We start from the raw sequence: 25,800 nt of genomic DNA on the forward strand, positions 1-25,800 counted from the left end.
TTATTTTTATTTTTAAATGTCATAATAGCCCCTAAGAATTCTATTATTTAACCTAAAATATGTTTTCATTGTTACATGGTTTGAAAAACTTTCTCCTCATGACGAAATGAGGAAGATAAAAGTATCCAGTTACAATTTCAAATTTGAGATAATACCCTTTATTTTACATAGTTTTTTCTTGTTTATTAAACTTTGCTACACATATCTTCTGATTATGTTCAACAATTTTGGCACATAACACAATATTGTATATATAATTACATTTTTAAAGGTCGGTTTTTGTAGAAGAAACTCGGATTAAATAATTTGTTATTTATATTTTTACTTTGGTATTGATGCCTATAGACTAGTTTGATTGGATTACTTAAATCTGCAAACATAATTTATTTATTTCTTCCAGCTACCCGGGATCTGTGAAAGGAACATCAGCAGCAGAATTAGCAAAAGTTAGTTTTATATTTTCACTACGCTTAATTTACCACAAATGTCCCCAAAAGTGCAAAATAGAGTATCAAATTCTTGCCAAAATTACAGCTAGTTGAAAGCAAGTAGTAATGATGAGGGTGGTTTATAGGTATAGAAACAAAAGAGAACAAAGGGAAGTCAAGTCTAGGTTTGATACAGTACAGCTGAATGGGAGAATGAAGAAGTGAGGAAGGGGGCTTTAGTCCAGAAGCTGGTAAATCATATCAAAATACTGGCTTACAGTGGGAGAACACTACTCTGAGTGGAGAAAGGAACTAAAGAGATAAGTGATAAGTGACAAAGAGATGATTTTTCTAGGGCTTTTTCTTGTTGTGTACTAGACACAATGAGAAATAATTATTATTATTTCTGTGAAAAATAAGAAAAAGGTATGTGTTACATATTTTATCCTCAAGGAACTAATAATCTACTGAGCAAACGATATCCATCTAAAGAATATTGAAAGTGAATGTATATTTCATACTAAATAGATTCCACTGACTTTTTAAAATATTTTTTTATCAGTACAATTGACTATGTTATGTAGCTAAATAAAATATATTCTCTAATTTTACTCCTTATTATAGTTTCTGGATGATAGTTAAAACCATAAAGGGGATATCTTGGCAATCAAAATAGCTAGGATTTTATAGTTTTATTTAAAGTAGTTTGACTTCAGTTATAGATTTTTCAGTTACAGAAACCCAGTTTTACCAAGGGCAACCAGAAATTATCTGATTCAGCAGGATTTATCTGTTACTAAATTTATAATACAATGACATATAAATAAAGCTTCAAATTATTGTTTTGCAATTAGCAATATAACTACCAAGTAGGCCAGAATGTTTTGGAAAATTGGTCAGAATATACACTCTTCATAGGAAATTTATTATATAATTGTATAATATGCTTGATGAGACTTAACTAAGAGCAAAAGAAGCAAGGGAAGTAAGTTATGATTAATCATTGACCAGTACCATTAAATACAGACAATCTGAAACCTCTATAACTTGGAAGGATACCTACATGAGGGGAATGGATTGTCATGTTCACTGAACAAGAATCACATTTGCAAGTATGACATTGTCAAATTCTTGCTATCTGACCTGCCTTTATCATTTTGTTAAAGCCCTTAAATAAGTTTGTTGGACATGTAAAAAGCTGTACATATTTAATATACACAACCTGATGAGTTTAAGAAAAACTGTAAGCCCATGAAACCATCACCACCATCAAGGCCATAAGAATATGCATCACCTCCCAAAGCATCTTCCCACTTCTTTTATTATTAATTTTTTGATGGTAAGAACATTTAACATAGTATCTACCTTCATAGCTGCTTTTAAGCATGCAATACAGTATCTGTAGGTCTTTTGAGGTAGAATGAACATTTTAACAATATTAATTATTTTAATCCATAAACATGGGTTATCTTTCCATGATTTTTATCAATGAGTTCTGGTTTTCAGAATCTACTGGGCAAACGGTGTGAATACATGCCATCTAAAGAACACTGGAAGTGAATGTATATTTCATGCCCTTTAAAAGAAGCTATATTCTGCTACTTTAGATGGAGTGTTACATATATGTCTGTTAGGTTCCTTTAGTCTATAGTGTTGTTCAAGTCCACTATTTCCTTATTGATTTTCTGTTTGAATTATCTGTCCATTTTTGAAAGTGGAGTATTAAAATCCCTACTATTATGTATTACTGTCTACTTCTCCCTTTCAATCTCTTAATGTTTGCTTTCTATGTTTAGGTGCTTTGACAGAGGCTCATGTATATTTTTTCTTGTTATATCCTCTTGATGAATTAACCCCTTTATCATTATATAATGGACTTCTTTGTCTCTTTTTACAATTTTGGACTTAAATCTGTTTTGTCAGATATAAGCATAGATGCTCTGGCTCACTTTTGGTTGCCATTTACATGAAATATATTTTTCCATCTCTGTTTTCAGCCTATGTGTGTCCTAAAACTAAAGAAGTGAGTCCCTTGTAAGCAGCATATATTTGGACCATGTTTTTTCTTAATCCATTCAACCACTCTGTCTTTTTATTTTATTTTATTTATTTATTTATTTATTTATTTATTTATTTATTTATTTTAAGTTCTGGTATACATGTACAGAACGTGCAGATTTGTTACATGGGTATACATGTGCCAGGGCGGTTTGCTGTACCTATCAACCTGGTTTTGGGGGAACAGGTGGTGTTTGGTTACATGAATAAGTTCTTTAGTAGTGATTTCTCAGATTTTGGTGCACCCATCACCTGAGCAGTGTACACTGTATCCAATGTGTAGTTTTTATCCCTACCACCTCCCACCCTTTCTCCCAAGTCTCCAAAGTCCTTTTTATTATTTATTTATTTATTTTTACTTTAAGTTCTGGGATATATGTGCTGAACATTCAGGTTTGTTACATAGATATACATGTGCCATGGTGATTGGCTGACCTATCAACCTGTCATCTAGGTTTTAAGCCCCACATGCATTAGGTATTTGTCCTAATGCTCTCCCTCCCCTTGCGCCCCATTCCCAGACACGCCCAAATGTCTGATGTTCCCCTCTGTGTGTTCATCTGTTCTCACTGTTCAACTCCCACTTATGAGTGAGAACATGTGGTGTTTGGTTTTCTGTTCTTGTGTTAATTTGCTGAGAATGATGGTTTCCACCTTCATCCATGTCCCTGCAAAGAACATGAACTCATTCTTTGTTTATGGCTGCATAGTATTCCATGGTGTATATGTGCCACATTTCCTTTATCCAGTCTGTCATTGATGGGCATTTGGGTTGGTTCCAAATCTTTGCTTTTGTAAATAGTACTGCAATAAACATATGTGTGCATATGTTTTAATAATAGAATGATTTATAATCTTTGGGTATTTACCCAGTAATGGGATTGATGGGTCAAATGGTATTTCTAGTTCTAGACCCTTGAAGAATCACCAGTCTTCCACAATGGTTGAACTAATTTACATCTCCATGTCCTCGCCAGCATCTGTTGTTTCCAGGGTTTTAAATGATCGCCATTCTAACTGGTGTGAGATGGTATCTCATTGTGGTTTTGGTTTGCATTTCTCTAATGACCAGAGATGATGAGCTTTTTTTCAAATGTTTGTTGGCTGCATAAATGTCTTCTTTTGAGAAGTGTCTGTTCACATCCTTTGCCCACTTTTTGATGGGTTTTTTTTTTCTTGTAAACTTGTTTAAGTTCCTCGTAGATTCTGGATATTAGCCCTTTGTCAGATGGAGAGATTGCAAAAATTTTCCCCTATTCTGTAGGTTGCCTGTTCACTCTGTTCACTTCTTTTGCAGAGCAGAACCTCTGTAGTTTAATTAGATCCTATTTGTCAATTTTGGCTTTTGTTGCCATTGCTTTTGGTGTTTTAGTCATAAAGTCTTTGCACCTGCCTATATCCTGAATGGTATTGCCTAGGTTTTCTTCTAGGGTTTTTATGATTTTAGGTCTTACATTTAAGTCTTTAATCCATCTTGAGTTAGTTTTTGTATAAAGTGTAAGGAAGTGTTCCAGTTTCAGTTTTCTGCATATGGCTAGGCAGTTTTCCCAGCGTTATTTATTAAACAGGGAATCCTTTCCCCTTTGCTTGTTTTTGTCATGTTTATCAAGGATCAGATGGTTGTAGATGTGTGATGTTCTTTCTGAGGCCTCTGTTCTGTTCCATTGGTCTACATTTCTGTTTTGGCACCAGTACCATGCTGGTTTGTTCACTGCCTTGTAGTGTAGTTTTGAAGTTAGGTAGCATGATGCCTTCAGCTTTGTTCTTTTTGCTTAGAATTGTCTTGGCTATATGGGCTCTTTTTTGGTTCCATATGAATTTTAAAGTAGTTTTTTCTAGTTCTGTAAAGAAAGTCAATGGTAGCTTGATAGGAATAGCATTGAATCTATAAATTGCTTTGGGTGGTATGGCCATTTTCACAGTATTGAATCTTTTTATCCATGAGCATTGAATGTTTTTCCGTTTGTTTGTGTCCTGTCTGATTTCTTTGAGCAGCAGTTTGTAGTTCTCCTTGAAGAGGTCCTTCATGTCCCTTGTAAGTTGTATTCCTAGGTATTTTATTCTCTTAGTAGCAATTGTGAATGGGAGTTCACTCATGATTTGGCTCTCTGTTTATCTATTATTGGTGTATAGGAATGCTTGCGATTTTTGCACATTGATTTTGTATCCTGAGACTTTGCTGAAGTTTCTTATCAGCTTAAGGAGTTTTTGGACTGATACAATGGGGTTTTCTAAATATATAATCATGTCATCTGCAAACAAAGACCATTTGACTTCCTCTCTTCCTATTTGAATACCCTTTATTTCTTTCTCTTGCCTGGCCAGAACTTCCAACACTATGTTGAATAGGAATGGTGAGAGAGGGCATCCTTGTCTTGTGCTGGTTTTCAAAGGGGATGCTTCCAGCTTTTGCCCATTCAGTATGATATTGGCTATGGTTTTGTCATAAATAGCTCTTATTATTTTGAGTTGTCTTCCATCAATACCTACTTTAGAGTTTGTTTTTTTTTTACCAGGAAGGGGTGTTGAATTATATTGAAGACCTTTTCTGCATCTATTGAGATACTAATGTGGTTTCTGTCATTGGTTCTGTTTATGTGATGGATTACATTTATTGATCTGTGTATGTTGAACCAGCCTGGCATCCCAGGGATGAAGCCAATTTGATCGTGGTGGATAAGCTTTGATGTGCTGCTGGATTCAGTTTGCCAGTATTTTATTGAGGATTTTTGCATTGATGCTCATCAGGGATATTGATCTGGAATTTCCTTTTTTGTCATGTCTCTCCCAGGTTTTGGAATCAGGATAAGGCTGGCCTGGTAAAATTGAGTTAGGGAGGAGTCCCTCTTTTTCTATTGTTTGTAATAGTTTCAGAAGGAATGGTACCAAATCCTCTTTGTACTTCTGGCAGAGTTGGGCTGTGAATCCATCTGGTCCTGGGCTTTTTTGGGTTGGTAAGCTATTAATTAGGGCCTCATTTTCAGAACTTGTTATTGGTCTATTCAGGGATTCAACTTCTTCCTGGGAGGGTGTATGTGTCCAGGAATTTATCCATATCTTTTAGACTTTCTAGCTTATTTGTGTAGAGGTGGATATAGTGTTCTCTGATGGTAGTTTGTATTTCTGTGGGATCAGTGGTGATATCCCCTTTATCAGTTTTTATTGTGTCTATTTGATTCTTCTCTCTTTTCTTTCTTATTAGTCTGGCTAGCAGTTTATCTATTTTGTTAATCTTTTCAAAAAACCAGCTCCTGGGTTGATTGTTTTTTTGAAGGTTTTTTTCTGTCTCTATCTCTTTAAGTTTTGCTCTTATCTTAGTTATTTCTTAACTTTTGCTAGCTTCTAAATTTGTTTGCTCTCCTTCTCTAGTTCTTTTAATTGTGATGTTAGGGTGTCAATTTTAGATCTTTCCTGCTTTCTGATGTGGGCATTTAATGCTATAAATTTCCCTCTTAACATTGTGTTAGCTGTGTCCCAGAGATTCTGGTACATTGTCTCTTTGTTCTCATTGGTTTCAATGAACTTCATTATTTCTACCTTAATTTTGTTATTTACTTAGTAGTCATTCAGAAGCAGGTTGTTCAGCTTCCATGTAGTTGTGTGGTTTTGAGTGTGTTTCTTAATTCTGGGGTTCTAATTGGATTGCACAGTGGCCTAAGAGACTGTTTGTTATGATTTCTGTTCTTTTGCATTTGCTGAGGAGTGTTTATTTCCAATTATGAGGTCGATTTTAGAATAAGTGCTATGTGGTGCTGAGAAAAATGTATATTCTGTTGATTTGCTGTGGAGAGTTTTGTAGATATCTATTAGGTTTGCTTGGTCCAGAGCTGAGTTGAACTCTTGAATATCCTTGTTGATTTTCTGTCTCATTGATCTTTCTAATATTGGAAGTGGGGTGTTAAAATCTCCCACTATTATTGCGTTGAAGTCTAAGTCTGTTTGTAGGTCTCTAAAATCTCCCACTATTATTGTGTTGAAGTCTAAGTCTGTTTGTAGGTCTCTAAGAACTGGTTTTATGAATCTGGTGCTCCTGTATTGGTTGCATATATATGTGTATATATATATACACACACACACACACACACACACACACGTATATATATATTTATATATATTCATATATGTATATACACATATACACATGTATATGTATATATATATGTGTATATATATTCATATATGTGAGATAGTTAGTTCTACTTGTTGCATTGGTCCCTTTACCATTATGTAATGCCCTTCTTTGTCTTTTCTGATCTTTGTTGGTTTAAAGTCTTTCTATCAGAGACTAGGATTGCAATCCCTGCTTTTTTTTGCTTTCCATTTGCTTGGTAAATATTCCTCCATCCCTTTATTTTGAGTTGATGTATGTCTTTGCACGTGAGATTGGTCTCTTGAATACAGCACACCAATGGGTCTTGACTCTATCCAATTTGCCAGTCTGTGTGTTTTAATTGGGGCATTTAGCCCATTTAAATTTAAGGTTAATATTGTTATGTGTGAATTTGATCCTGTCATCATGATGCTAGCTGGTTATTTTGCACATTAATTGTTGCAGTTTCTTCATAGCGTCATTGGTCTTTATATTTTTGTGTGTTTTTGCAGTGGCTGGTACTGGTTTTTCCTTTCCATATTTAGTGCTTCCTTCAGGAGCTCTTGTAAGGCCGGCCTGGTGGTGACAAAATCCCTTAGCATTTGCTTGTCTGTAAAGGATTTTGTTTCTCTTTCATCTATGAAACTTAGTTTTGCTGAATATAAAATTCTGCATTGAAAATTCTTTTCTTTAAGAATGTTGAATATTGGCCCCCTATCTCTTCTGGCTTGTAAGGTTTCTGCAGAGAGATCTGCTGTTAGTCTAACGGGCTTCCATTTGTGGGTAACCTGACCTTTCTCTCTGGCTGCCCTTAACATTTTTTCATTAGTTTCAACCTTGGAGAATCTGACGATTATGTGTCTTGGGGTTGCTCTTCTCAAGGTGTATCTTAGTGGTGTTCTCTGTATTTCCTGAATTTGAATTTTGGCTTATCTTGCTAGGTTGGGGACGTTCTCCTGGATAATATCCCAAGGAGTGTTTTCCAACTTGATTCCTTTCTCCTCATCACTTTCAGGTACACTAATCAATCATAGGTTTGGTCTTTTCACATAGTCCCACATTTCTTCGAGGCTTTGTTCATTCCTTTTCAATATTTTTTCTCGAATCTTGTCTTCACGCTTCATCTCATTAAGTTGATCTTCAATCTCTGATATCCTCTCTTCTGCTTGACCGAGTTGGCTATTGATACTTGTGTTTGCTTCACGAAGTTCTTGTGCTGTGTTTTTCAGCTCCATCAGGTCATTTATGTTCTTCTCTAAACTGATTATTCTAGTTAGTAGTTCTTTAACCTTTTTTCAAGGTTCTTAGCTTCCTTGCATTGGGTTAGAACATGCTACTTTAGCTCAGAGGAGTTTCTTATTACCCACCATCTGAAGCCTCCTTCTGTCAGTTCATCAAACTCATTCTCTCTAGTTTTGTACCCTTGCTGGAGAGGAGTTGCAATCATTTGGAAGAGAAGAGATATTCTGGTTTTGGGAATTTTCAGCATTTATGCACTGATTTGTCCTCATCTTCGTGGGTTTATCTACCTTAGATCTTTGTGGCTGAAGACCTTTTCATGGGGTTTCTGTGTGGACGTTCTTTTGTAGATGTTGATGTTATTGCTTTTTGTTTGTTAGCTTTTCTTCTATCAGTCATGCCTCTTTTCTCCAGGTCTGCTGCAGTTTGCTTGGGTTCCACTCCAGACCCTATTTGCCTGGTTATCACCAGTGGAGGGTGCAGAACAGCAAATATTGCTGCCTGCTCTTTCCTCTAGAAGCTTTGTCCCAGAGGGCACTGGCCTGATGCCAGCCAGAGCTCTCCTGTATGAGGTGTCTGTCAACCCCTGTTGGGATCTCTCTCCCAGTCAGGAGTCATGGAGTTCAGGGACCCACTTGAGGAGGCAGTTTTTCCCTTAGCAGAGCTTGAGCGCTGTGGTGGTAGAACCCTCCTTCTTAGGATCTGCTGCTCTGTTCTCCATTATATCATTCTTATGCCTTTGCATCTTCATAGTTTAGCTCCCACTTATGGGTGAGAACATATGGTGTTTGGTTTTCCATTCCTGAGTTACTTCACTTAGAATATATATATATATATATATATATATATATATATATATATATATATACCACAATTTCTTTACCCACTCAGTGATTGATGGGCATTTGGGCTGTTGCCATGTTTGTGCAATTGTGAATTGTGCTGCTATAAACATGCATGTGCAAATACCTTTTTCAGATAATGACTTCTTTTCTTCTGGGTAGAGACCCAGTAGTGGGATTGCTGGGTCTAATGATAGTTTTACTTTTAGTTCTTTAAGGAATCTCCACACTGTTTTTCATAGAGGTTGTACTAGTTTTTATTCTCACCAGCAGTGTAAAAGTTTTCCCTTTTCACCACATTGAAACCATCTATTATTTTTTGATTATGGCCATTCTTGCAGGAGTTAGATGGTATTGCATTGTGGTTTTCACTTGCATTTCCCAGATCATGAGTGATGTTGAGAGTTTTTTCATCTTTGTTGGTCATTTGTATTTTTTCTTTTGAGAATTGTCTATTTGTGTCCTTAGCCCATTTTTTGATAGTATTGGTTTTTTTCTTGCTAATTTGTTTGAGTTCCTTGTAGATCCTGTATATTAGTCTTTTGTTGGATGTATAGATTGTGAAGATTTTCTCCAACTCTGTGGGTTTTCTGTTTGGTCTACTGATTCTTTTGCTGTGCAGAAGCTTTTTTATTTAATTAAGTCTAATCTATTTATCTTTTTTCATGTTGCATCTGCTTTTGTGTTCTTGGTCATGAAGTCTTTGCCTAAGCCAGTATCTAGAAGGGTTTTTCTGATGTTATCTTTTAGAATTTTTATGGTTTCAGGTCTTAGATTTAAGTCTTTGATCCTTCTTGAATTGATTTTTGTATAGGGTGAGAGATGAGGATCCAGTTTCACTCTTCTACATGTGGGTTGCCAATTATCCCAGTACCATTTGTTGAATAGGGTGTCCTTTCCCCACTTTATGTTTTTGTTTACTTTGTTAAAGATCAGTTGGCTGTAAATATTTGGCTTTATTTCTGGGTACTCTTTTCCATTCCATTGATCTATGTGCCTATTTTTATACTAGTACCATGCTGTCTTGGTGACTATGGCCTTATAGTTTGAAGTGAGGTTATGTGATGCCTCCAGATTTGTTCTTTTTGCTTAGTCTTGCTTTGGCTATACATGCTCTTTTTTGGTTCCATATGATTTCTAGGATTGTTTTTTCTAGTTCTGTGAAAAATGATGAAGATATTTTGGTGGGAATTTCATTGAATTTTTAGATTGCCTTTGGCAGTATAATAAATTTTTTTTTTTGCAGCTGTTGTAAAAATGGTTGAGTTCTTGATTTGATTCTCAACTTGGTCACTGCTGGTGTACAGCAGAGCTACTGATTTGTATACATTAATTTTGTATCCTGTAACTTTGCTGAATTCATTTATCAGTTCTAGGAGCTTTTTGGTGGGGGTCTTTAGGGTTTTCTAGGTATATGATCATATCATCAGCAAACAGCAACAGCTTGACTTTCTCTTTACTGATTTGGATGCTCTTTATTTATTTCTCTTGTCTGATTTCTCTGGCTAAGGCTTTCAGTACTATGTTCAATAGAAGTGGTGAAAGTGGGCATCCTTGTCTTGTTCCAGTTCTCAGGGGGGATGCTTTCAATGTTTCCCCAATTCAGTAGAATGTTGGCTATGGGTTTGCCATAGATGGCTTTTATTACCTTAAGTTATATCCCTTCTATGCTGATTTTGCTGATGGTTTTAATCATAAAGGGATGCTGGATTTTGTCAAATGCTTTTTCTGCATCTGTTGAGATGATCATGTGATTTTCGTTTTTAATTCTGTTTATGTGGTGAACCACATTTATTGACTTGTGTTTGTTAAACCATCCCTCATCCCTGGTATGAAACCCACTTGATCATGGTGGATTATCTTTCTGATATGCTGTTGGATTCAATTAGCTAGGGTTTTGTTAAGGATTTTTGCATCTAGATTTATCAGGCAATTTTTTTTTATTGTTATGTCCTTTCCTGGTTTTGGTATTAGGGTGATACTGGCTTCATAGGATGATTTACGGAGGATTCTCTCTTTCTCAATCTTGTGGAATAGTGTCAATAGGATTGGTATCAATTCTTCTTTGAATATCTGATAGACTTCAGCTGTGAATCCATCTGGTCCTGGACTTTTTTTGTTCTCATTTTTAAAAATTACCATTTCAATATCACTGCTTGCTATTGGTCTGTTCAGAGTTTCTATTTCTTCCTGGTTTAATCTAGAAGAATTGTATATTTCCAGAAATTTACCTATCTCCTCTTGATTTTCTAGTTTATGCATTTAAGGATGTTCAGGGTAGCCTTGAATGATCATTTGTATTTCTGTGATATTGGTTGTAATATTTCGTATTTTGTTTCTAATTGAGCTTATTTGGATCTTCTCTCTTATCTTGGTTAATCTCAGTAATTGTTTATCAATTTTATTTATCTTTTCAAAGAACCAGCTTTTTGTTTCATTCATCTTTTTTGTTGTTGTTTTTCAATTTCATTTAGTTCTGCTCTGATCTTTGGTATAATTTTCTTCTGCAGGATTTGGGTTTGGTTTGTTATTGTTTCTCTAGTTCCTTCAGGTGTGCCCTTAGATTGTCTATTTATACTCTTTCAGACTTTCTGATGCAAGCATTTAAGGCTATGAACTTTCCTCTTGGCACCACCTTTGTTGTATTCCAGAGGTTTTGATAGATTGTGTGACTATTATCATTCAGTTCAAAGAATTTTTAAATTTCCATCTTGATTTCATTGTTGACCCAATGCTCATTCAGGAGCAGATTATGTAATTTCCATGTATTTGCATTGTTTTGAGGGTTTCTTTTGGGGTTGATTTCCAGTTTTCTTCCACTGTGGTGTGAGAGTGTACTTCATATGATTTTGATTTTCTTAAATGTGTGGAGACTTGTTTTGTGGCCTACCATGTGGTCTATTTTAGAGAATATTCCATGTGCTGATGAATAGAATGCATATTCTGCAGCTTTTGGGCAAAATTTTCTGTAAAAATGTGTTAAGTCCATTTGTTCTGCCTCTTATTTGCCATTTTTTACCTCTACACTCTGTTTTTTCATTAGAGAATTTAATCAATTTACATTTAAAGCAATTATTGATAGGTAAGGACCTATTGATGCCATTTTGTTAATTATTTTACACTGTTTTGAGACACAATAACAACAATTAAAAACTGCAGGCCGATATCCCTGATGAACATCGATGCGAAAATCCTCAATAAAATACTGGCAAACCGAATCCAGCAGCACATCAAAAAGCTTATCCACCATGATCAAGTCATCTTCATCCCTAGGATGCAAGGCTGATTCAACATACACAAATCAATAAACGTAATCCATCACATAAACAGAACCAATGACAAAAACCACATGATTGCCGGGCGTGGTGGCTCATGCCTGTAATCCCAGCACTTTGGGAGGCTGAGGCGGGTGGATCACAAGGTCAGGAGATCGAGACCATCCTGACTAACACAGTGAAACCTCGTCTCTACTAAAAATACAAAAAATTAGCTGGGCGCGGGTGCCTGTAGTCCCAGCTACTCGGGAGGCTGAGGCAGGAGAATGGTGTGAATCCAGGAGGCGGAGCTTGCAGTGAGCCGAGATCGCGCCACTGCACTCCAGCCTGGGCGACAGAGCGAGACTCTGTCTCAAAAAAAAAAAAAAGAAAACCACATGATTATTTCAATAGATGCAGAAAAGACCTTCAATAAAATTCAACATCACTTCATGGTAAAAACTATCAATAAACTAGGTATTGATGGAATGTGTCTCAAAATAATAAGAGCTATTTATGACAAGCCCATAGCCAATATAATGCTGAATGGGCAAAAGCTAGAAGCATCCCCTTTGAAAACCAGCACAAGACAAGGATGCCCTCTCTCACCACTCCTATTCAACATAGTGTTGGAAATTCTGGCCAGGGCAATCAGGCAAGAGAAAGAAATAAAGCGTATTCAAATAGAAGGAGAGGAAGTCAAATAGTCTCTGTTTGCAGATGACATGATTGTATATTTAGAAAACCCCATCATCTCAGCCCAAAATCTCCTTAAGCTGATAAGCAACTTCAACAAAGTCTCAGGATACAAAATCAATGTCCAAAAATCACAAGCATTCCTATACACCAATAATAGCCAAATCATGAGTGAACTCCCATTCACAATTGCTACTAAGACAATAAAATACCTAGGAATACAACTTACAAGGGATGTGAAGGACCTCTTCAAGGAGAACTACAAACCACTGCTCGAGGAAATAAGAAAGGACACAAACATGGAAAACATTCCATGCTCATAAATAGGGACGATCAATATCATGAAAATGGCCACACTTCCTAAAGTAATTTATAGATTCAATGCTATCCCCATCAAGCTACCATTGACTTTCTTCACAGTGCTAGAAAAAACTACTTCATATTGCATATGGAACCAAAAAAGAGCCCATTTGGCCAAGACAGTCCTAAGCAAAAAGAACGAAGCTGGAGACATCATGCTATCTGACTTTAAACTATACCTCAAGGCTAGAGTAACCAAAACAGCATGGTACTGATACCAAAACAGATATATAGACCAAGGGAACAGAACAGAGGCCTCAGAAATAATGCCACACACCTACAACCATCTGATCCTTGACAAACCTGACAAAAACAAGCAATGGGGAAAGGATTCCTTATTTAATAAATGGTATTGGGAAACTGGATAGCCATATGCAGAAAACTGAAACTGGAACCCTTCCTTACACCTTATACAAAAATTAACTCAAGGTGGATTAAAGACTTAAACATAAGACCTAAAACCATAAAAACCCTAGGAGAAAACCTACGCAATACCATTCAGGACAAAGGCACAGGCAAAGACTTCATGACTAAAACGCCAAAAGCAATGACAACAAAAGCCAAAATTGACAAATGGGATCTAATGAAACTAAGGAGCTTCCACACAGCAAAAGAAACTATCATCAGATTGAACAGTCAACCTACAAAATGAGAGAAAATTTTCGCAACCTATCCATCTGACAAAGGGCTAACATCCAGAATCTACAAGGAAGTCAAGCAAATCTACAAGAAAAAAGCAAACCAGCCCATCAAAAAGTGGGTGAAGGATATGAACAGACACTTCTCAAAAGAAGACATTTATGTGGCCAACAAACATATGAAAAAAAGCTCATCATCACTGGTCATCCAACAAATGCAAACCAAAGCCACAATGAGATACATCTCACACTAGTTAGAATGTTGATCATTAAAAAGTCAGGAAACAACAGATGCTGGAGAGGATGTGGAGAAACAGGAATGCTTTTACACTGTTGACGGGAGTGTAAATTAGTTCAAGCATTGTGGAAGACAGTGTAGTGATTCCTCAAGGATCTAGAATCATAAATACGATTTTACCCAACAATCCCATTACTGGGTATATACCCAAAGTATTATAAATAATTCTACTGTAAAGATACATGCACATGCATGTTTATTGCGGCACTGTTCACAATAGCAAAGACTTGGAACCAACTTAAATGCCCATCAATGATAGACTGGATAAAGAAAATATGGCACATATACACCATGGAATACTATGTAGCCATAAAAAGGATGAGTTTATGTCCTTTGCAGGGACATGGATGAAGCTGGAAACCATCATTCTCAGCAAGCTAACACAAGAACAGAAAACCAAACACCGCATGTTCTCACTTATAAGTTGGAGTCAAACAATGAGAACACATGGACACTGGGAGGGAAACATCATACACCAGGGCCTGTTGGGGGTTGGGGGATAGGGGAGTGATAGCATTAGGAGAAATACTTTATGTAGATGACTGGTTGATGGTGCCCCAAACCACCATGGCACATCTATTTCTGTGTAACAAATCCGCATGTTCTGCACATGTATCCCAGAACTTAAAGTATAATAAAAAATATTACTTTACACTGTTTTATAGTCTTTCTGTTTTTCCCCCTCTTAAAGTCTTTTTTTGTGATGTGATTATTCTTTTGTAGTAGTATTCTTTGATTCCTTTCTCTTTATCTTTGGTTTGTCTACTAGTTTTTTCTTTTATGTTTACCACAAAGCTTACATGACACATATTAGAGTTATAACTATTTTTAAGTTGATAACAACTTAACTCCCATGAAATACAGGTCTCATATATTTTATTTTATTGATTATGTTGTTGATGTCAGAATATACATATCTTTATATTTTATATCCAGCAACAAATTACTGTAACTATAGTTGCTTAATGCTTTTAAGTTTTACAATTATGTTAAAAGTTGTTTATACAGCACCATTACAGTATTATGTATCCATTGTATCACCATGGTGTATGTATCACCATTACAGTATTATGGTATTCTGAATTTGGCTATTTTTTACTAGTTTTATACTTTCATATTTTTCATATTGCTAATTAGCAATCTTTTATTTCAATTGAAATTACTTTATTTAGCACTTCTTTTAAGGAAGATGTGGTGATAAACTTTCTCAGTTTTTGTTTGTTTAGGAAGGTCTTTATCTCTCCATTTCTGAAATTAAGCTTTACCAAGTATAATATCCTTGATTGGCAGGGTTCTTTTTTTGTTCCAGTACATTCACTATTTCATCCCACTATCTATTAGGTTGCAAAGTTCTGTTGAGAAAATTCATTGATAGCTCTACCGGAATTTCCTTGCATGTGGCTAGTTTTCTTTTGCTGCTTTCAACATTTTCTCTTTGTCATTGACTTTTGACAATTTGCTTATGATGTATAAAAGTGAAGCTCTCTTTATGTTCCCTCTATTTGGAGTTCCTTGGGATTATTGGTTTGGGATGCTCATTTTCTTACTCATATTTGAGAAATTTTTAGTTATTATTTTTTAAATTTCTGTTGTTTTTCTTTTTCTCTTCTCTCTAATTTCTATAATGCATATATTGCTTCATTTGATAGTGTCATATAGGTCTTGTAGGCTTTCTTCACTATTTCTCCTTCTTTTTATTCTTCTGACTGATTAATTTCAAGTTATCTGTCTTTTAGTTCACTGATTCTTTCTTCTGCTCAATCAGGTAATCTGCTGAAGCCCTGTGTTGAATTTTTCAGGTGTCATTGTATTTTTTTTTTTTACTCCAAAATTTCTGTTTGATCCTTTTCAATTGTTTCTATCTCTTTACTGAACTTCTCATTTTGTTCATGCATTATTTTCCTGATTTTATTTAGTTGCCTATCTGTGTTCTCTTGTAGTCCATTGAGTTTCTTTAAGATCATTCTTAATTCTTTGTCAGGCTATTTTTAGATCTTTCTTTCGGGTCAGCCACTGGAACTTGATTTTGTTCCTTTCGTAGTGTCATATTTCCTTCATTCATTGTGTTTTTTGAAGCCTTGTGTTTCTGTTTTTCCATTTGAATAAGCCATTTCCTCTAGTCTTTACTGATGCTTTGGAAAAAATTAACCTTCACCACTCAACCTGGCTAGAGATTCTAGGGGTCTCTCACATCTTTTTTATGGGTGTACTTAATCCACTCCTTTTGTTCCCTGTTAGTGTGGAAGTCTGGGAACTCTGTATCTTCTCTCAATCCTGCAAAGCCAGGCTGAGTACTGAGAGATTTCCATTTATTTTTCTTAGGCGAGTGCCCAGAAGTGTTCAAGGTTGTACACCTCCTCCCTATTCAGCAGAATCAAGTCAGCTGCTGATATCTGTGTGCTGTCTGCAAAAGATACACACACCATCTGAGGATCTTGCATGTACTGCTTGCAGAGGCTCACATGCACCATCTGGGGAGGCCTACACAAATCATCTGTGGAAGCTCACACACATTCTGTGGGGAAATGTGGGGCACTGTCCAGGGGCGAGATGCATAGATCGATGGGGGTAAATATTAGCTAGCGGAGGGATCCACAGGTGAGGCATCCTACATGGCGTGTGAGCAGGTTTCTTGGTAGAGATAATGAGCTGGTTGGTAGGATGTGTGTCGAATTCCTAGCATCCACTGGTTGCTGTAAGCCTCCACTCATTTTCTTTTCTCCTGATGGTCCCCAGATTATTGAGCTGTGCTAATCTTTTCAGTGTTCTAGGTGAGATGAGACCGAAATGGGCTGCTTGGGAAATGTTCCATAAGGCTAGGAAAGCCAGGCACTCACTTCATTTCCACCTTCTCCCATGGTAGAAATCATGTACTAGGGGAGTCTCTCTTGGCCACAGCTGTGCCATTTACAAGAGTGATACGGGGAAAGTGAAACTGTCCTTCTTATCCTCTTTAATGTGTCTATTTTCATTTATATTTTGCTCCATCAAGGTGCTTGAACCTCTTTTTTTTTTTTTTTTTTGAGATGGAGTCTCACTCTGTCGCTCAGGAGTGCAGTGGCGTGATCTTAGCTCACTATGACCTCCACCCTCCAAGTTCAAGCGATTCTCCTGCCTCAGCCTCCCGAGTAGCTGGGATTACAGGCACCTGCCACCATGCCTGGCTAATTTTTTGTATTTTTAGTAGAGACGGGGTTTCACCATCTTGGCCAGGCTGGTCTTGAACTCGTGACCTCATGATCTACCTGCCTCAGCCTCCCAAAGTGCTTGGATTACAGATGAGAGCCACCACGCCCAGCCAGGTGCTTGAACTTCTTATGTGTATTTCTAGGATCCCATAAAAATATTTTCACTCATAAATGGTTGTTAAAATTCTTTCTGTGGGAGATATGAGGTCTTTCTGCCATCTGGCTTATGTTCTTTTGGCTTGCCTCTGTGTTGACACCATACTGGTAATACACATTTTTTTTTCCTGTGATCTTCCTCTTTTTATACTCTCCAGATAGTGTGCAATACTTTTTAACTATGATTTATCCTTTCCTTTAAGATTACAACCATATCACTGTGATTAGAATTTGCATGTTTCTAAAATATTTTTATTATGCATATACAAATCGTCAACTTTTACTCCATGGAAATTTTATGTTCCATTTCAAATGGTTCTTTATGGGAAGATTATTTCAATTCTATTTTTCTCTGTTGATCAAGGATTGTATTATGGAAGATTCTTTAATTACTTATGTAATTTTGGTGTCCTGCATAATACAGCATATGAGTGTGTCCCACAGATGTATCTTCAAACCCATTTCCTGGGGGTCTATTTTCCTCTAATATACAACAAACCTTAAAAGTTTCAGCCGAAAGATTTATGTGACCTTAAGTGAGGGAATACATCATTTATTGAATTCCTTTTATTCTAGAAATGAACAATTGTTCCTAGTAAAATGAATGGAGAGGACAATATTTTAGCATTAAAGCCATGAATCCGTTGATTCAAAAAGGAATGTCCTATAGAAATAAGTAGATAAATGATGTTTTCAAATCCAGGAAGACTTTTTCTCCTTGGTCTCACTTATGACCTAGACTTTTGTCTATTTTGAAGATAGAAAGGAATTGTTAAAGTTAGTGAATGGAAGTAACCAATGTGAAGAAGTGGGAAATGTCAATGTTCAGGATCAGTGGGGAACTGTGTGTCATCAGAACTGGGATGCTAATAGTTGTTTGTAATTAACTGGGTTAACACTTTATAGTCAACACAAATTTTCATCCTAGTGTTAGTGCTTAATCCAAGAATATATAGATGTTTCGTACATCCTGCTTTGGAGATAAATCAGCTCTCTGGGTATGCAAACACTATGGTTGGGGGATGTGTTAGTCCATTTGCGTTGCTATGAAGGAATACCGGAGACTGGGTAATTTATAAAGAAAAGTGGTTTACTTGATTCATGGTTCTGCAGGCTGTACATGAATCATGGCACCAGCAACTGCTTCTGGTGAGGAGCTCAGAAACCTTACAATCAGGGCAGAAGGCCAAGGGGAAGTCAGCATGTCACATGGAAAGAGGAAGCAAGAGAGAAGGGAGCAAGGTGGTGGGGGAGGTGCCAGGTACCAGGTTTTCTAAACAACCAGCTCCCCTGTGAACTCATTACCGCAGGGAGGACACAAAGCCATTCATGAGAGATCTTCCTCCATAACCAAAATACCTCCCACAGGCCCCACCTTCAATACTGAGGAATCACATTTCTTTTTTTTTTTTTTTTTTTTGAGATGGAGTTTTGCTCTGTTGCCCAGGCTGGAGTTCAGTGGCGCAGTCTCGGCTCACTGCAAGCTCCGCCTCCCGGGTTCACGCCATTCTCCTGCCTCAGCCTCTCCGAGTAGCTGGGACTACAGGCGCCCGCCACCACGCCCGGCTAATTTTTTGTATTTTTAGTAGAGACGGGGTTTCACTGTGGTCTCAATCTCCTGACCTCGTGATCCGCCCGCCTCGGCCTCCCAAAGTGCTGGGATTACAAGCGTGAGCCACCGCACCCGGCCTGGGGAATCACATTTCAACCTGAGATTCGGAGGAGACAAAACGTCCAAACCATATCAGAGGAATAATAATGGTAATCATAATTTGGATACTGGAATTATTTGTTTTAGTAAGACTTTGAACAAATGGAAATTTTAAAAAGAAAATCTATGTTCAAATTTGTCCTAGTGATTTATTCTTTAAAAAGAAAACTAGCAATATCATCTTTAAGCATTATCTCAGAATTTTAGGCTATTCTGTTTTCCTTTTAATGTCTGGAAAGTATTGTTCCATGTTTTATGACTTTCCCTTTTCTCTTGAAAAGGGAGAATTGTTGTTTTTATTGAATTTTTTCTGAAGGGCATCCATCTTAGTCTCTGAGTGCTTTTAAAGTTTTGTTTTCTTTTTTTCTCTCTTTAGTTTCCAGCTATTTTACCATTATGTGCTTAGATGTAATTTTCTTTGTGTTCCTCACTTGTAGTTTATGGTGATGCTTGAATTTTGGCTATATTTGAAGAGTCTCAATTTTTGGCAAATTCCTAATTTTTTTATTTTATATATATATATATATATATTTTTTTTTTTTTGAGACGGAGTCTCACTCTGTCACCTAGGCTGGAGTGCAGTGGCGTGATCTCAGCTCACTGCAACCTCTGCCTCCTGGGTTCAAGCGATTCTCCTGCCTCAGCCTCCCGAGTAGCTGGGACTAATTTTTGTATTTTTAGTGGAGACAGGGTTTCACCGTATTAGCCAGGATGGTCTCGTCGCTCTCCTGACCTCGTGATCCTCCCGCCTCAGCCTCCCAAAGTGCTGGGATGACAGACGTGAGCCACCGCGCCTGGCCTTTTTTTTTTCTTTTGATATGGACTCTTGCTCTGTCACCCAGGCTGGAATGCGGTGGTGTGATCTCGGCTCACTGCAACCTCTGCCTCCTGGATTCAAGTGATCCTCCTGCCTCAGCCTCCCGAGTAGCTGGGTTTACAGGCGCACACCACCACGCCCAGCTGATTTTTGTATTTTTAGTAGAGATGGGGTTTCACCATGTTGGCCAGGCTGGTCTTGAATTCCTGACCTCAACTGATCTGCCCGCCTTGGTCTCCCAAAGTGCTGAGATTACAGGCGTGAGCCACTGTGCCTGGCCTTTAACTATTATATTTTCAAATATTTCTTCTGCTGAATTCTCTATCTTTTTACTCTCTGGAACTCCACTTACACAAATATTTGTCTTCTTATTCCCTACGTTTTTCCTCTTGAAACGTTTTTTTCCTGCATTTCCTGTGATTTTGTCTTTTTCTGCTTGATTCTGCTTGTATTTTACAGTATGCTAATACTTTTTTCTTTGATGAATTTTCTGTTAATCTGTTGTGTTATTAATTTAATTACTGTATTTTTCAGTTCTAGAACCTTCATTTGGTTTATTTTTATAGTTTTTATTTTTATTTTTCTGCCAAAAATTTCAGTCTTGCCTTTTATTTTATTGTACATATTAAGGATGGTATTTTACAGTCTATTTCTGGTAATTCACACCTCCTGTTGATTGTGTCTTTTTTTTCTCTTGGCTTTTAATCATGTTATCTTCTCCATACTTTTATTATTTCTGAGAGAGTAAGATGCACAATTCATGAAAAATTATAAAGCCAATTGGAAATGTAGGATAATCTTATGTTTTTGGCAGAAGGCAATCTCAGATAACCTTAATTCAGTCACAGTTAGAGATTAAATCTTGGCTTCAGTTTCTACAAAGGCTAGTCTGTTCTAGTCCTTATTTCTAGAAATGTACCCTTTAGGACAGGGGTCTCCACCCCCCAGGCTGTAAACTGGTACCGGCCATGTTATGTTAGGAACCGGGCCACGCAGCAGGCAGTGAGAGGCGGGCAAGAGAGCATTCCTGATAGAGTTCCACCTCCTCTCGGATCAGCGCGGGCATTAGATTCTCACAGGAGCGCAAACCCTATTGTGAACTGTGCATTTGGGGGATCTGGTTGCTCACTCCCTATGAGAATCTAATGCCTGATTATCTGAGGCAGAACAGTTTCATCCTGAAACCATCGCCGTCCCCTCCATTACCCCTGACCCCTGTGGAAAAATTTTCTTCCACAAAACCAGTCTTCGCTGCCAAAAAGGTTGGGAACTGCTGTTTTAGGATAACTTAGCAAAGTCTGAGTTTATTGAGGGTCTCCTTTGGTGGGTTCTGAACTTTGTGTGCTACATTTAGGCAGATTTTACATAAATTAGTATACACAAATAAAATTACTTTATGAGGAGATTTTGAATACACTTAAATATATTTACAAATCATACATGGCTTCCTTTCTTATGCCTACTTAAAAAGCACGTTTTGAATTAACATTCCTTATCTATTGACTATCTCTTCTAAAATATATAACACTGTGATAATCTCTTCTTGGAAAAATGCTAATTCCATCTGTAGGTTTATAAACTTACTGTATGGCCTCAATGATCTCGCCTTCCATAGAAGTCATATACACATGCAGTAGCAATGAGAAGTATGATTCTTCTTTATTTCTTCTTCTTTTCCCTTGGATGACTGGTTGGATGTTGGGCACCAAGGAGAGAAAAAGGAAAACAAACCATGTCGGGCATCGGCTATCTCCCTTTTTGTCCTATGCTCTTTCCTAGACATGGTAGTCAAAAAAGTACGAGTACAAAACGGAAGCAGGAAAGGGCTTTTGCAAGGAACAGAATCTCAGCTCAAAATAACAAAAGCAGAGGCAGTGTTTTGACTCAAAGAGCTGGCATGCCCAATTTTTTTTTATTATACTTTAAGTTTTAGGGCACATATGCACAACGTGCAGGTTTGTTACATATTGTATACATGTGCCATGTTGGTGTGCTGCACCCATCAACTTGTCATTTAACATTAGGCATATCTCCTAAAGCTATCCCTCCCTCCCTCCCCCCACCCCATGACAGGCCCCGGTGTGTGATGTTCCCCTTCCTGTGTCCATGTGTTCTCATTGTTCAATTACCACCTATGAGTGAGAACATGGCATGCCCAATTGTGAATCACTTTGAGTATGCCTAGATCCAAGGTTGCACATTATTTCTGGAATCTATTTCCTTAATCAATTATTAGATTAAGAAAAGGACATCTAAATTGTTAGAAGAGAAAATTTGGAGTGTTCTCGCCACAAATAAAAGACAAATTTTTGAGGTGACGGACATCCAAATTACTCTAATTTTGAATATTTCACACTGTATATAGGTATCAGAATATCACATGTATCCCCAAAATACATACAACTGATATGTATCAATAAAAATACAAAAATAGAAATAGTTTAAAAATATTGCTAATGTAGCATTCTATTTCTTGAATCTAGCAATATATTAAAATAATAATACACTGTGACTAACTGTCTTTCAATGAGTGAATGGGATAACAAAGTTCTATATTCTTACTGTGGTAATAGTTACATAAATTAATACCTGTATTACAACTCATAGAACTGTACACGCACAAATGCACACAAAACCCATCAATTTTACTGTGTTAATTTATTAAATAAAGGTAAATAATCTTTAAAAAAATCTCATTCATTTAACTGAGAGATATGGGGACAAAACAAGCAATTGGAGAGAGAGAGACAGACAGACAATGTATTCTTGGATTCTTGGAAGACCTGGGCAAATAGATGAGAGATATATATATATATATAGTGGTCAACTTTGCTAAGTGTAAAAATATGTATGTACACACACAGTTGGCCTTTAGAATCTGTGGGTTTCATATCCATGGAGTCAACCAACCGCTGATTGAAACTTTGCATTTAGTTGAATCTGTGGGTGTGAAACCAGCAGATATAGAAGGCCAACTAAGGGACTTGAGCATCTGCAGATTTTAGTATCCATGGGAGTCTTGGAACCACACCCCTGTGGATATGGTGAGGTGATTTTGTTTGTGTGTGTGTTTATGGATGTGTGTGTGTATATATATATACATATCTTCAAATTCTCAGCCTTTCCTTGTTTCCTTATTTCTTTATATCACTTAGTAAAATTGACCACTACACATGATATATATACATAGTGGTCAATTTTGCTAAGTGATATAAAGAAATAAGGAAATAAGGAAAGGCTGAGAATTTGAGTTAAATCAACAGAGTATTTTAATAATATAACAAGCCCATAATTTATGGCTGGTCACACTTGCTTTCACCTTTAGAAGTTTTATTTTTCATTTGTTTCATTTGTTCCATTTCATTCAAGAGTAAATTCTGGTAAGATGAATAATTGGAAGTTATATTGCAAGAAGTTGGAGTTAAATGTTCATTTAAAGGAAGAAAAAGTTTTGAAATAGGAATAAGAGGATGATGACGGTGATGACGATGATATCTTATTGCCACTGCTTGTACACAGTTATAAGTTCTAAAATGTTTGCTGGCTAGACTCAGAGCCAGCAAGGTTCATGTTTTGACAACAAATTTACATGCATTCTTGACCTTTGATTGATTTATTGTGATTCACAATCAGAAAGGCCATTTCTACTCTCTGTTGTGCTTTATTCCCCAAATGCCAGAGATTCTGGTGGATTGTCAACATCATAGTATGATCCTTTCCTGGGATAGGTTCTATTACATTAAACTTGTACTTGTGCAAGAATTTTAAAAAGCAAGAGTTAGACATTCATTGAATCTCAATTTATTATATATTTGTGTTTATTTGGATAGCAGGATCTGGAATCTGAAGTTTCTGATAAAAACTTCACCTGGGCTTTGTGTTTATATCTCTGTTTCAGATAGTAGTGATCTTGAACTAAGGCTTGTAGGTGGAACTAACCGCTGTATGGGGAGAGTAGAGCTGAAAATCCAAGGAAGGTGGGGGACCGTATGCCACCATAAGTGGAACAATGCTGCAGCCGATGTCGTATGCAAGCAGTTGGGATGTGGAACTGCACTTCACTTCGCTGGCTTGCCTCATTTGCAGTCAGGGTCTGATGTTGTATGGCTTGATGGTGTCTCCTGCTCCGGTAATGAATCTTTTCTTTGGGACTGCAGACATTCCGGAACCGTAAATTTTGACTGTCTTCATCAAAACGATGTGTCTGTGATCTGCTCAGGTAAGACTTACATCCACGTGATTACATCAGATAAAATTCCTTTTTTGGAGAACTAGGACCAAACCCTGAAGAAGTTACAACCAATTGTGATGTGTAAGAATTGACACTTTCAATTTTTCTTTAGGGAACATGCCTGCGTTTTATGCAGCATATTACATTGTAAGCCTCATGGGAATAAGGTTTTTACCTGCCCCCAACACACCATTTTACTTAATTCTAATTGGTGCAACAAAATATCCAATCTAGTCAAAATTGCTATTAATCTATACAAGTATATGGCTTATATTAATATTCAGTATAATTTTAAAATGTGTAGTTGCATATTCATAGGCACAACTATATTTTTCTATGTTATAACTGAGTTTGTTTTAGCACTTCCTTTCATTAAAATAAACTATTTCCAAAGAGTACCCATCTAAAAATTTATGACTTTGCCAATTACTTTGTACTTTATACTAGTAAAATTTTTGTCTGCAGCCATTTGTTTTCTAGTTTGCAACTTTCAACTACAAGCAAGTTACCCCTCACTGTTTATTTCTAGTTTTGTATATCAGGGGTTAAAATATCCCTCATATTTCTCTCACAGTAGTATTTTACATTCAAAGATATAATGAAACCTGTTCATTCTCAATATGATTAAACCCACACCTTCTAATATTCTTATGAAAGGAATCCCTAGATGTGGAGCCAATTATTGTCCTCTGAGAGTCAGCTTGTCTTGATGGAAGAGGCTTCCTTCGTAAATTATTACTGACCTTACTCTACCAGCCTTACACAGGATGCCTTAATCTTATTTCCTATAGAATTTGAGATCAGGTCACATCTTTTAAGAAGAGTTTTTCTTAAGTCTAGAGTATGCAGCAGGGAACGATATACATAGAAAAACATATGTAGACAGAGAGGTTTATGGGTTTAGCTGTACCTTAGCCACAGGATTTATGCCATCCTCATAGGACTTTTGGGAAAGATAATACATTCAGCACATCTTTTAATCCTTTTCTTTCTGTTTATACTAGTTTGCTTGCAAGTTTTATCTGGGGACCAACCACTTTCACCATTCAAAAGAGTTTCCCACAGTATATTTAATCAATCCATCATTTATAAGAAAATTTTTTCTCCACATAACAGAAAAGAGAGGTAGAGGAAAGTTAGGAGAGAAAAGAGGGAGACATGAGAAGATGAGAGAGATGAGAGAAGGGGGGAGGAAACAGAAAGAGAGAGAGAATCTTAATCATTTTGATAAATTTTCTTACAATGAAGTGAATTCATAACAGTGTACTTCTGACTTGATATAACATCCCTAACTGTAAGACCAGTGGCTATTCAAACTCTGGAACTTCTGGAACTATGTGCCTCTGGAAGAGTAAGGAAGGGCCATGAAGAATGATGCAGATGTGAAAATAAGCTTGGAAAACAGTCCCAACAGTGAAAACAGATGTGTATGGCCAACCCACAGGAAAATGGATAGTTAGATACATTGGCCTTCTCTTCAGCCCTGTAGTCAGAGGATTCTTTTTTTTTTTTCCCAAACAAAAACAGTTCACAGTTTCATAGTTTAAAATCTGTCACTTGATAATTATGTGACCCTGTATAAATCAATCTCCAAGTTGCAGATTTCTTATATCATGACTAGGATAACAGCATTAAATAAAATAGTGCAGGGAAAATACCTAAAATGTGCCAGGCAACCAGGAAGTTCTCAATAGGTATAGGTATGATTATTATCATCATTATGACCTACATTATTTATAGGAAAATAAACCTCCAAATCTCCCGAGACTAACCTATTCAATGTGAACCATATTT

At 36.8% G+C, this 25,800-nt stretch overlaps 1 protein-coding gene across 3 annotated transcripts in view; it reads left to right on the forward strand.

The window, feature by feature from the left end:
- CD163L1 (CD163 molecule like 1) overlaps window positions 1-25,800 on the forward strand; it is an 87,332-nt gene that overhangs the window by 12,271 nt on the left and 49,261 nt on the right. For all 3 annotated transcript variants that reach the window (XM_055280795.2, XM_055280796.2, XM_063640807.1), the window contains exon 5: window positions 23,674-23,994. In XM_055280795.2, coding sequence (XP_055136770.2) covers window positions 23,674-23,994 — 321 coding nt within the window. The remainder of the gene's footprint in view (window positions 1-23,673; window positions 23,995-25,800) is intronic.

The sequence above is a fragment of the Symphalangus syndactylus genome, chromosome 5, assembly GCF_028878055.3.
Source record: "Symphalangus syndactylus isolate Jambi chromosome 5, NHGRI_mSymSyn1-v2.1_pri, whole genome shotgun sequence".
In the NCBI taxonomy this organism is placed as follows: Eukaryota; Metazoa; Chordata; class Mammalia; order Primates; family Hylobatidae; genus Symphalangus; species Symphalangus syndactylus.